The following is a 13,283-nucleotide window of genomic DNA, read 5'->3' on the forward strand; positions in this document are numbered from 1 at the left end:
GCCCCGCTCCGCCCGCCGCCGCGCTCCGTGCCCGCGGGCGGCGCGTCCCGCGGCCGCGGCAGGAAGGGCGGGGAACCGCGCCGGCCCCGCTCCCCCGCCGGGGGCGGCCGCGGGCCGGGCAGGAAGCGGCGCCCCCCCGCCGCGCCCCGGGGGCCGCCCGCCCCGCCGGGCCCCGCTACCTGCGGCGGCGGCACCGGCACCGCCCGCGGGCGCGGCGGGGGCAGCGGGGTCCCGGTCCGGTCCTTCCCCGGCCGCAGAGTCGCTGCCCGCCCCGACGGGGCGCACGGGCCGGGCCGGCCCCGGGGCAGCACCGCCCCGCACCGCCGGGACCGGCCGCGGCCCCGGAGCCCCCCGCTGCCCGCGGGGCGGGATCGGCAGCGGGGATCGCACCCACCGCCGCGGCGTCTGGCCGCCCGCCCCTGCCCGGGCTTCATTAGTAACCTGATAATTCCCCAGCAAAGCCCCGGCAGCGGTTCCACCGCGGAGTAATTGCAGGACGGTAACGTGAGCTGATGGCGGCCAGGGATGGATCCTCGCCGTTATTGATTTTGACAACTAAATTGTTAACGGAGAGGGAAATCAGATGAAAGCCATTTTAGAATAAATACAAGACATTAGGTTTAAACATTGAGGTTGCAAGAAAGCCCAAGCAACCCCTAGGAAACTCAGCCTAAGGCCCACCAGCTCATACTCGGCTCTGCAGAGGCAGAGCGGAGGGGGCACATGGACAAGTGCAGAGGAGCGATGCTCAGGAAGGACAATTTAAACCACTCATCCACAATGACAGAGTCTGAATTAGCTCCAACTGCTCCAAAAGAAACACGTAGTTTTCACAGACACAGCCATAGAAGCTGCCTGCCCCCTACACAGCACCGGTCAGAACAGGGCAATGTTTGCATCTGAGGGCAGTGCAGGGTTGTAACACTGCAGAACATCACACCACAGTCATGCTGACGGCTTTCCCTGCTCTCATAATTACAGATCAGGTGCCCTGGGCCCCACAAAATCAGTAAAGGCATCTCCTGCCCTCAGTGCCTGCTGGGAGAAGGTGGATCTCCAGCGTGTGAGTTACACGGCCCATGCAGTGATTGTGCAATGCAAAGCAATGCAGGTGCTGGGTATCAGCACCAAGTTCATGCTCCCTTTTACCCCCACATCCTCCCTCCCACCAGCGCTGAAGCTCCTCCACAGCAGCAAGAAGGGGGGGGGGGGGGTGGTGGTGGTGAACCAGCAACCCAGCCAGAATCCCAAAATTTGGGGCTGAGTGTGTTCTGTGTTCCTATGGGTATGATTTCGTACCTGTCCCGAGTGAGGGAGTCTCATCAAAGGCAGGGAGATTGTTGAAATACTGATGGAAAAAGGCACATCGTGGTCACGGTGAACTTGGTCCTCGGTACCTCACCTTGCCCCCAGGGATTTGCTGGACATACCTGAGCACAGGACTGTGTGCCAGCAGTAAGAAACAGCCCCACACTCCTCCTTGGGGTGCGGGTGCCAAGCCCAGCTCCTTCCCCCACCAGCCTGCCAACCTCCATACTCACAGCTCCAGCGCCGGCCGCATCCTCCACCGCAGCGATGCCGTGCTTCCCGCTGCCTGTTTGTGACGGTCAACACGCAAAGCCCCACAACTGACACTCATGGAAGAAAAAGTGATACGGAGCATTTACCTCCTCGCAGCTCCAGGGTTAGAACCTCCGTGGCTTTGCTGCCCACGAGGCGCGGGGCCCTGGGGAAGCCGCGGCGTTCCTGGGGAGCGCGGGCGGCACCAGCGCCTGCCGGGCCGGCAGCAGCAGGAATGACACAAGCACCCACCCACCTGCAGTAAAGCTCCCCCAGGTCTGAGTGCGGCCGGACAGACAAGGCGCTTCTGTCAGGGACTGTGTAGTGCAGAACATTTAAAAAAAGGACTACTATTGTACCCAGCGTTGTACCAGTGGACTTCGGCTGATGCCAAGGATCTACCACCTGCACTTCCTGCTCACCACCCTCACTTTCCTGGAGGAAAACATGCATTTTAAATGTTTATTTAGAACTGTAAGAACTCCAACAAATTGTTATTTAAATACAAATACATATCAAAGTGTGTTTCTGACGGGAACACAACCACATACCAAATTTGAGTCTAGGTATTTTCTAAATTTCTAATAGAAAGAGAATTGATTGCTGTTCTAAATAACACAGATACAGATCTGGAAGACTATAAACATTAGACCACGGAAGAACAAAACACAGGCTGTTTACAGAGGAATATAAATGGGTGTTATTGACATTCATAGGGATACAAACTGGCAGTGATACTACTTGTGTCTTCACTCAGGGAAATAAAAACTAGAAAGCAAATATCTAACAGCACAAGACCTACTTTTGAACAATTCAGGCTTTGAACAATCCATCACACACGCACAGCTCCGTCCCTGACGCTTGGTCCGGGAGCAGGAGGGCTCTGCTGGAGGTGTCGCTGCAGGAATACAAACCTGTGCTGTGCCAGCGAGCAACACCTGCACATGGAAACCAGGGGCTGGCTACCCATTACTTTCCTCCTCTTGTTTGAGACCGCTGTCAGCCAGCTTGGGGAAGCAACCCACGATAGAATGCGAGGTAAAGATTCACCACTGACAGGACTAGAGAGAGCAAACAGCATCAAAAACCAGAGCGGTGTCTGCTGGACCTGAGCGCACACGCTCCCCAACACCCCCCTTGCACACGCAGCCACTGCACGGACCAAAGAGAAAACGCAGCCAGACATTCGCTTTTGCCCCCCTCAGATTTCTACTTTGCAGATAACTTTTAGGGGGAAAAAAAAGGGCTGCAGGTAAAATGGTTTAAGCAAAATGCCACTCATCAGACTTGTGAATCACGCATCCAGGGCAGGTAATCCCCAGCACGAACACTTGTGCCATGTTACACCAAGAGGCAACTGACTGGCTTCACCAGGCAGTAACACCAGCAGCTGGACGGGCTGGCGGGCGAAGCCCGAGGTCACGTGCGTGGCAGATGTCTGCGAGGCTGCAGGGTCGTTCTCACGCTGTCACATCTGGTTTATGAAGAGCTACCACTGAAGGGATTACTGAACGCAAACATCAGATGCGCCACTGCTGCGCAGAAGCTTAGGGCACAGCGCAGACCCCCACGGTGCGTCGAAACGCTAATTCCTACATGGAGACACACACCTACAGCCCGAAGGACACTAGGAATACCTGGGCTGTATCATGTCCTATCTTAAGGTTACTATATCGTGAACTAATACCTGAAATTTTGCAAAATAATGCAAAATAAATTTTCATTGATGCATATAAAATATTGCATGCAGTGCTACTAAAAGTGTTGCAAAATCTATTTAAAATGAGTTTTATTGAGACGAAAAAGTTTTCCGCGGTGACTACAGAATGTTCATCAAAACCGAGTGCTTCCCCTCCCGTTAAAAAAACCCACAAATCGGAATACTTTTTGTTCCAAAACACTTTAAAAAGTAATCAGTTAAACGGAGTATTTTTGGATGTGCTTTACTCCACACTCTAGTTACCGTTTCTAATCTTGCTAATGAATGCACACTAACAAGAGGTTGTCTGCGTGTTCAGCAGAGGCTTTGAAGGGAACCTACTTCTGTGAGCAGCACTGGGCTGTGCGGCAGCGAGGAGCGCTCGCAGCTCACCGAGGAGCTGCAGACACCCTGCCGCGCTCCGCCGGCGCATCCCGCGCACTCCGCAAAGTACAAAAGCGTTGGAGGACTCCAGGAACACAAAGCACTGTTTCTTGCTACTATTATCCATTCATAAGCATCATCTTCTAGACTTCCAGGCAGCTCTGGAATAAGGAGTAGTCCTTTTCTTATCTGACGGTTTGAAGTAAGAATAAACAGGCGCTGCTGGGTATTCGGCATCTGGATTTTCTGCCATCATTTTCAGCTTGGCTTCGATGGCCTTTATTTTTGCACTGACACTGGAAAGAGGAAAAGCAGAAGGGAAATTGAGTTTGATCTGAGCATGGAATCAGACTACAGCAATCCAGAGGTTTTGTTGACGTGAGAATACTGAGTCACACAAGGAGGGGCCAGGCAGCCCCCACTGCTGCATTCACAAGCCGCGTGAAGACGGGAGGCAGGAATCTGCTGCTTAAAGCCCACACTGCTTCATTTCAATCCCCAGCACAGATTTGCTGAGACAAGGTCCTCCAAGACATATCACAGCACCACAAAATAACAGTCCTTGCACCTACTCAGCACTTTCTTGAGGACAGTGAGCGAGACAAGTAGACAACAAGGCTTCCTACTCCATGTAAAATGATGTCATTTGAAGAGCTCTGAGCATGTGCAGCAGAGCGCAGCTCAGACGAGGCTGCTGGAAGCAGCAGAGAAATGAAAGCCAGACTTCCTCCCAGCTACAAGACCGCTCGGGATGGGAAAACCCCAGACTCTAATTAGGTCAGGAAGAAACATTATTTCAGCATTAGCAGGGTTTATCCCAAAGGGAGAAGCTATCCCAGGTTACACCCCAAATTCCAAGGACTTTTGTTATTCATTGTCCTCCACTGGGTACAGAGGAACATTCCCTTCTCTGCTGCGGCTTCTTGCAGCATCCAGCCTCACCAGAACAACTCCTCCGTGCCCCTGACACAGCTGACAATCTGCACGACTCAATCTCTGCTCGTTGCTTCCTTGTGTGTTACTTCTGAATTCCAAGTTCATTTATCTGTGGGCAAATTCATTATTCCCTGTCCTGGTTTCTTTCAGGGTTCCACTGACGGAACCCAGAGGAAAAAAATCACATATCCTTTCAACCCAACTGAATTAGTAAAGCAGCACTAAATGTTTTAGTTAAACAAAGGGTTGGAGAATTTTACCACATCCCACGGAGAAGACCAATACCTACCAGCCCCAACAATGGCAAAAAGAAAAGGTACCATCTCTGATTTTAATTTTTTACCACTATAATAGAAATACTTGCTCACAAGAATTTTGCTTGATCAAATAACTACAGTAAAATACCTCCCACTGAAATTCATATGAAATGTGCAATGCACATTCTCTCCAAATGAGCTCCAGTGTTACACATTCCCAGTTCCTCTCCTCACCTCTTCTCCTTCCTACTGCCCCGGCAGCTTCACATGGTAGAAAATGAACTTCAAGTCTAAAGCATCCCACACCAGATGAGTTACTTTGCAGCATGCTGCCCTTCTAAAACCAGCTTGCTGCCGTGTTAGATTTTTAGCACAAACATAATGCAAATAACTCCAGATCTCACTGAATCTGAAGAGTCAGGTCCTGCCTCTTGCGCAGTTTGGTCAGCCCTCAGCCCCCCATCTCCTACCTGAGGTTCGACTGGGGCGGCTCCGTGCTGGACGACGGCTCCAGACTGATCGGAAGGATCTTCTCGTTTTTGTTGTGATCATATCTCTGTGAACAAAAGCAAGGATTGAAGTCAGCTGGAATTACGAACAGAGGAACATTTGCCCACAGATACACTTTAAAGCTGGATTAACATAATCTCATATTTTGTGCAGTTTTTGCTAAGAATTGTTTTAGTGGCCAAGCACTGAAACAAATCCCAACCTTAGTCGTTTAATACCAACATGGAATGTTGACTCCAATACTGGACACTTAGGTGCACTGTACTACGGATTCCTAAACCTTATCCTGTCTTACCATTTCTTGTTGCCCACTATATAAAGCATAAAGCAAAGATGGTAAATTTTAAGGTAACTATTGTACTGTATTGCTATGCTCTTTATCCAGCCATCGTGCAGTCAGAAGGTAACTCAAGCACACGACTGCACAGAATCGTACAGCACTGGGAGACCAGTTAGGAACCCCCTCCCTTCTGCAGAAGGCAGCTTGTGAGTGTCATCTCTGTGAGCAACGGGCCTCCTGAACTCTTCGCGGTGCTCTGCTTCCTTACTTCGCTTGGCACAAAGTCAAGTTTGTTTTTCAGCAGAGCTGCTCAAACCGACAGTGTCTGGTAAGCCTCGGCCACTCATCTTAAAACTACTTAGCATGGTGCTGGTGTTGTCTAAATCAAACATGTGTTACGATCAGCCAAAGTTTTGCGTTCTCATATCTTTCCATTCACGATCAGACAAAGCCCTGCAAACTGAAGGAGTTACGTGCGGTGTTCCCCATGCCCTGGCCGGCCAGCGCTGAGCTGCCCGCTGCACCCCCAGCACGGCCCGACGGCTGCCCGGGCATCCAGAACACGCGCTGCTCTGGGAGCCACAGAGCTGACGAGAACGGATCCTGGATGCGCACCAGCCTGGATGTGCTGACAAGAGCCTGGAGCTCCTGAAGCCACTAATTAAAACAACATGGTCTCCTTTAATGAAGAAACCTGTTTTGGCTTTTTTAGCATTCAAAACAGATGCACTTGTGTACTTGATAAGAGAGAGGGGAGAAAGCTGCTTGTGGGATAAACACCACATGTTGAAAGCAAACCAGTCAAAGGGAAACAGCAACAAGTGGCTCCCCCCACCTCTCCCCAGATCCATTTATCTGCAAAGAAAGCTATTCAAAATAAATTGTTTTATCAAATACCAGACAGTAAATAACTGCAGGAGAAACAAGACAAACATTTAAAAAATTAAAACAGGGGCATTCCAATAAGGTACTGCCTGAGTTAATATTAAAAACGATGTTTCATGCAACAAAGTAAGCAATAAAAGGATATTTAGCTTAGATGTGAAATACATTGCTTTAAAGTCAGAAGTAATTAGGGCTGATGCCACATAAGTGCTTTCAGAAGTAGAACAAAGTACTCGGTAAGGGGGATTTCCATGCATCTCCTATCCAAAAAGGAGTAAAATCATGAAGGGACGGATTCAGACTTTCAGCCAATCACTCACTAACTTTGGGAAAAGCTGAAACATGGACATTTATACAAAGTAATTTGTTCCCACCCCTCTGATCAGAAACTCCCTTGCGAAGAACATCAGATTAAATGGCCTATTCTTACTCCCAGCTCATCCAGCACAGTTTAGGTAGACAAGAGAAGTGGTAGATCCTTAATAACCTTTCTGTAAGAGTTGTTTCCTAGAACTCACTGAAATTATACTGCCAGGCTAAGAGAGCCTCGGTAAGAATTGTTACTTTGATATTAAAGTTTTTTGATTTTGCAAATTAAAAGCAATTCTTCCTTACAACAAGCAGCTCACCTTGACTTGCGCGTGTGCCCACCGCACCACCAGTTTCTTGGAAAGGGCCAGCTTCCCATTGAGACACTGGATCGCCTTCTCTGCTTCCTGCGCAGGAAGACAGTTCAATAAACAAACCCAGTCTTTAGTCAAAACCGACTCAGACATAAAGAGCCTTTTTTTCTTTGTTAGGCAGCCTTCTGTAAGTACAGCCAACTGACAGCAAAGAAAGCTTACCCCACTGTATCCCAATCCAGGAATATCTTTAGAAGAGTCCAACATGTGAGCAGACAGACTTTTATCAGCCTTGCTGGTTTATTCTTTTACTTGGTTTTGGGGAGGAAATGTGGAAAACAATCAGGAGTTTTGAAAATACCAAACATAGAGACCACTGGAACAGCATTCAGAGGGAGGTTTATGCTACAGGAGTTTCTCTAGAAAACACTGTGACTCATTACAGTGACTACCTGTGTCTCATTAACACTGGTCTATGCCTACTCCAGATCCTGCTCATCCACACCAGGGACATTACCACTTGGTCCTGTTCTAGGCTCAGCAGTGGAATCCCAGTCGGGGGACTCTCCCACAAAACTCGATTCACAGCAGCTGAAGATTTATGTTGCAATGCTGTTCCACCTTCCCATTAATCATTTTCTAGAGCTAACTCACCATGTCAGGGCTCTTCAGACATCCTTACTGGCAACTGCACAGCGAAAAGATGAGGTCATGCAAACACAAGTAACCTCCAAATATGCTGTTATCCCTAACTTTTGAACAAATTTAGCACAATTATGACAAAATAATGACAACTCTGTTGCAGGTGAGCATGACTTGAAATTTCTACTTTGAAATAAGAGCTAAAACCTCAACTGTGCAGCCAGGGGCAGTTCACTCCAGGATGCTGCTGATGTGTCATGTTGTACATCTGGCAGCATCACACAAGTTGGTGCTTGTGTATTCATGAAGCCAAAAGAAAAAACAGGAGCACCTGAGAGCAGTTCTGGATGTCAGGCTGTGTGGCAGGCTGATCCAGGCTCTACGCAGATCACAGCACTGCTACAGTACAATTCCATGAGCTCACAACAAAAGCTGACCAAAGAACTGGCCCTTTCCAATTAGCACTCAGGAAAAGTCAGCACAGGAGAAAGGAAATCACTAGTGGTTCTTCCAGGAGCAGTCACAGAGTGGAGCTGTTAGAGCCAGTGTTTGTGTAGACAAGGTATTTAGCTTATCCCTTCCTGTTTAAGCTTTACATTAACATTAAAAAAAATATTGGGAAAGAAGCCAGTCATTTAAATGAGAATTTTAGATAAAAGTAACATACCTGTTTGGTTTCAAAGTTCACAAAACAGTAACCCCTCGGCTGCCCCTCCAGAGCACCAGACTTGTGAAAGAGAAAGTCAAACTGCTTGACTTTGCCAAACTTCTGAAGGAGTTTGAGGAGGTGGTATCTGAATAGGAGAGAAGACATTGATGAAAACTTCCACCAGTCCCAAAATGAGGAGACAGAGGAACCCCCTGACGCACACACGTTTCACAGTGAGTCACACGAGCTGTTCGGTTGTGTCACACGTGTATTTCCAAACACCCGCCGAGCTGGGTGCCCTGTACAGTGACCCTTCAGTGTCCACAGCTCTGAGCTGCACTGTTAGCGACTGCTCAAAAACCCCAAGGAACAAAGTTTCCCTCCCAGCGGTGCCAGCTGAAGGGCATGAAGAAGATCTATTCATAGCTGGCTTCTGAGCAACCACGCAATGGTTTGCTAGGAGTCTGGGAGGGCTTTGCCTCCTGCCTCCCTAAATCACACCTACTTTCAAGCATAAACCTTGGTCCCCCCATCACACAGAAAAGCAGCCACGTTCCCACTTGCCTGGCAGAGCTGGGGAAGCAGGAAGACAGAAGAACGAACAGAACTGCAACCAGGAATTGACAGTAGACCAGGCAAAGAGAGGCACCAGACAGAGCCCAGTATCATCCCGGCCAGACCTGCCAGTGCTTTTGGCTCAGACAGTTTTTAGAGACAGGCACATGAAAGTCAGAGACTATCTGGCCACTTATCTTCCTGCCATCCAGTTGGGAGTGTGCTGGTTTTGATAAAACTGGGAAAAGCCAGAGTAAATCTGTCTGCTTAGTATCTAGCGCACTGAGCAACTTTAAATACGGAGCACATTTGCTGTACAAGCCACATCTAATCCTGACCGTTCTTTGCAGCTTTTCTGGTTCCCCAGATCAAAGTGTTTAACACCACCAGCTGACCCAGAAGGCAAATGACACCTGTTACTACTTCACTGGCTGATCCCAGCTCTAGAGTTTAAGGATTGTCTAAGGGTTTAATAAGGGTGTCTTAGTCTGGACTCATCTTCTTCTGATCAGTTGTACAGCTTTTGTTAACAAGCCACATAGTCTAAGCCTAATTTTCTGCTTGCAAGATGACACTCAGCACTCTGAGCCATCCAGGATAACTCAGCACGCACATGGAGCACCAGGCGCTGGATGAGACCTTGCACGTCCAGATATCAATGGTCAGCAGCGGCCCAAGATGGCCAAACGCACCAAGCAGCTTCAGGGACAGTCCAAATAGGAAGGGCAGAGAACATTTTTCCTAATAAAGCCCGATAGGATGTTTGAGAAGGGCCACAGCCCTTTGTTAAGCTTCGAGAGTCAGGCAAGAAAGTTCCAGGAATGTGAGTCATCTCACAGGATGGTCACGGTGGACACTCAGGATGTGCACTTTTAAAGAGGTGAAGGTGCAGCAAGTGTTCAGACGAGCAGCGCAGAAGGGCCAAGTTATCTCCCATGGGGACAAACACATTGTAATTGATTATGGAAGGCTTCCTACAGCCTTCGGAGTACAGACAAAGCACTGTGGTCTTCCAAGGGGCCTAGGAACCCTCAGGCTCTGCTCAGAAGGTAAGGGAGACAGAAAAGCAAGAGCTAATGCAAAAAAATGAAAGGGAGTTGGTTACACAGTAGATAAGTTTCACCACTGCACCTCAAGCTATGAACAAGCAGGCACAGACGTACTGGTAAAAACACTAACTTTGGAGCCATGTGATGCATATAAAACCCCACACGCTGAACTTTCAGAGCCTCCAAAATATATGAAGGCACCTCGGGTTTGTTTCTGTAAACGTATCGCTACAAAAGGCACTCGCGAGTTCAGTAGTATGAAAAGAAAGTCCTTGCCACAACTAGAATGCTGTTCCCCATCAGCAAATTACAGAGGCAGTAGAAGAGCAACAAGGATTCTCATGGTATTCTGTTCAGCAACAACAAAACCCCTGAGCTCCCCTGCTAAAAGGAACCCTTTGTAGCTTTTTTTTTTCTGAAAACCTCTGTATTTAAGTAATACTCTTAGCAGCAAAGTCGCAGTTGTTCCTTTAAAACAAATTCCATTAAGAGTCTTGATGCAACCTATGTAATCTATTTTACTCAAACTTTAGATCACAGATGATTCAAACACTATTTTCCAACCATGAATGCAGTTTTTACAACTGCAGGTCACCTACTCTCCATGGGACAGCTCAGGACTGAAGTCTCGTGTAACTAGAAGTTCCAGGCTGTATGATTCATTATTGTAAATATAATGAGGGCATTAACAGTAACTTGACAAGTAGCTCTCCAAGCCAAGAGGACTGCAGTCCTGAAGGAAGATCTGTCACGGAAAACCTTAAAAAACAAAAGTGGTAACATGTAAAAAGCTTTACTATGGCAACAACTTGGGTTGTCCAGAGCTTGGAAGTTATTCACACAGATGTGGCCCCGCTGTGCTGTACAGATCACCGCAGCCAAGCGCAATTTCCAATTCCCGTCATCTGATGTGAATGCGAGACAAACCAGCAGCTCCCCCATTTCCTTTTCCTCCGCTCTTCCTCCTGGCACCCCGAGCGCTATTCAAACGCAGGCACGGCTTCCTCTGAACAATGCCGTCCCAAGGATACCGCAAAGGTACCGGGCCACATGCAAAACCTATTATTGCAAAGAATTTTGCCCCACTGGGAGTCAGTAGGAGTCTGTAACAACAACTTATGCACATATTGTTTTCTGGGTGAGACTCATCAAGATGGGATCACAGACAAGCAGCAGAACAGCCAAGGAAGTTCAACACCCGCTCTTTCATACCTGTGGAAAATGAACGGTCATTCAAGGGCTACTGGAAACTAGAGAATACGTATGTGTAATTGTAGAGCTGGAAATGAAATTTTTGCCTGTCCAGAATGCTGAGAAGTCTCAGAAGGCTTTACAAACAGGAATGGGCAGAGGAGGCAGTCCTGCTCTAATTGCCACACAGGAGATGTAGCTAAAGTATAAGGAGACAGTGTCCTGCATCACAAATGTCTGATGTGCTTGTGCTCAAATGTGTACATTACCTATTAACTCTCTTGCGCTTGATTGCAGCTATAGGTTGCTCTCTAAACAGAAGTCTTGGATTAAATCAAGACTTTCTGAACTCATTTCTGCTTGAGAAAGTTACAACCAGTTATTAACCCTGCTAACAACTCAATCAACTTTACTCCGTCTTAAACAAATCTAACATCTTTTAAAAAAGCAGACAAAAGCAGCAAATGAAGAAATAGCTCTGCAGTTTTCAGGTATTTGTTTTTAGTCATGTGATTATTAAACGATCAACAGGGATAATTCAGATGAGCAATTATGACATACAAAGCTATTACTTCTCTGGCCTAGATTTGGAGGAACAACCTGGACTGAAAAATGGTAATTAATGCAGAAACCACCCAAAGCTGAATGGCTGAAAAGCACAAAGGAGCACAAAATGATTCTATTTAGAGGCTATTAGGAAACTGCTCTGTTAAGATGAAGCACATTTAGAGTAAAAACCAAGCACTTGAACACACACAAAAAGAAGCAGGAAGAAAAAAGTATTCCATGACAGGCATATACAATAGTTAATCAAAAATGCTTGTTTCTTAGAAGTGTATAAACCCCAAATTGTTTTGGTTTGGGTTGTGGGTGGGTTTTTTTGTTTGGTTTTCATGTTTATTTTTTTGTTGTTGTTGTTGTGTGTGTCCTGGTTTTGCTAAAAAACAGTTTATCTTTTAGTGAATTTGCCCGTCAGCTACAGCCTTATTAGCTGCATTTTCCTGAAAAGCTAAATATATGTTTTGGTAGACACAGCAATGGAATGCGAGGTCACTGATAAGGATGGATGGACATCCCGTGAGAGGGGCAACGAGAAACAGGTGATCAAAAACTGACCAACTAATATGATACTTCATATAAAAGTGGGAGATCACAAGGACCTTGTCCCTTTTTCCTCACGGCCGACATTAGGAGAGGACCTTGCTGTCACCCCTGCGAACTGAGGCCAGTGACAGACCGAATCCCGCTCGGTTGGCTGAGGAGCGGGGGTCACACCGGAGCGAGATGCGGCCCCGCCCGGGTGCTGCTGCCGGTGTGCGGGACACCAGTACCGGGTCACGGGGGGCGGCGCCGCTGCTGGGGGCGGGGGGGGCGGCGCCCCTGCGGGCCGGGGCGGGCGGGGCGCGGAGGGGGCACCGGGAGGGGCCGGGTAGCAGCGGGCCCGGGGCAGCGGCGCCGCTCGGTCACTCACTCGGTGATCTTGGGGTCCAGGTTGCCGATCCAGAGGCGGTGCCCGTCCTGCAGGGAGCCCTCGGACAGGATGGACGCGTTCTCCAGCGGCAGCGTCTGGCGCGCCGGCTCCATGGCTCTGCGGAGGGCAGCAGTGAGAGGGGGCCGGGCCGGGGGAGCACGGCGGGGCCGGCCGGGGCCGCACTCACCATGACACCGGGGACCGCGCGGGCCGCGGCCGCTCCGTCCTCCCGCAGGCCTCGCCCCGCCCTTGGCGCTGTTTAGTGCGTAACGCCGGGGCGCGGCCCGATGACGCCAGCAGGCGCGTGCGGGGCTGCGCGACGGTGAGCGAGGCGGCGGACACCGGCCCTGCCCCTCTTCCTGCTCCCCTTCGCCACCCCCGGTCCCGGCCCCGTCCCCAGCCCAGCGGGCGGGGCGGCCCGACCTTCCGCGGGGCACCGGGGGCGCGGGTGGGCCGGGGCCGGCGCGTCCTGAGGAGAGCGGGCCGGGGCCTTTGTGCTGGGGGCGTGGTCAGACGGAGGGGCGGGGCAGCACGCGGGGCGGGGCTGTGGTGGGCGTGGCCTGTGCGCACGTGCGGCGAGGCCGCGGGGCGC

At 49.6% G+C, this 13,283-nt stretch overlaps 1 protein-coding gene across 1 annotated transcript; it reads right to left on the bottom strand.

The window, feature by feature from the left end:
• Positions 1-3,332: 3,332 nt before the first annotated feature.
• RBM18 (RNA binding motif protein 18) lies at positions 3,333-13,129 on the bottom strand. The gene is made up of 6 exons (XM_080355810.1): positions 12,879-13,129; positions 12,692-12,808; positions 8,444-8,570; positions 7,141-7,227; positions 5,307-5,392; positions 3,333-3,939 (listed from the first exon to the last, which is right to left on the bottom strand). Exons 2-6 carry the CDS (start codon positions 12,802-12,804, stop codon positions 3,780-3,782), a joined length of 573 nt encoding a protein of 190 aa, XP_080211936.1. The 5' UTR covers positions 12,805-12,808; positions 12,879-13,129; the 3' UTR covers positions 3,333-3,779.
• Between the last annotated feature and the right edge of the window lie 154 nt (positions 13,130-13,283).

The sequence above is a fragment of the Nesoenas mayeri genome (assembly GCF_963082525.1).
Source record: "Nesoenas mayeri genome assembly, chromosome: 18".
In the NCBI taxonomy this organism is placed as follows: Eukaryota; Metazoa; Chordata; class Aves; order Columbiformes; family Columbidae; genus Nesoenas; species Nesoenas mayeri.

Bases quoted from the DNA above. Each gene is read 5' to 3' on its own strand.
- RBM18 (XM_080355810.1), bottom strand. From the start codon at position 12,804: ATGGAGCCGGCGCGCCAGACGCTGCCGCTGGAGAACGCGTCCATCCTG. The intron at 8,571-12,691 runs GTGAGTGACCGA...TCTCCTATTCAG, and splicing joins CTGGACCCCAAGATCACCGA to ATACCACCTCCTCAAACTCC. The intron at 5,393-7,140 runs GTGAGCTGCTTG...TTTTGTTCACAG, and splicing joins GGGCACACGCGCAAGTCAAG to AGATATGATCACAACAAAAA.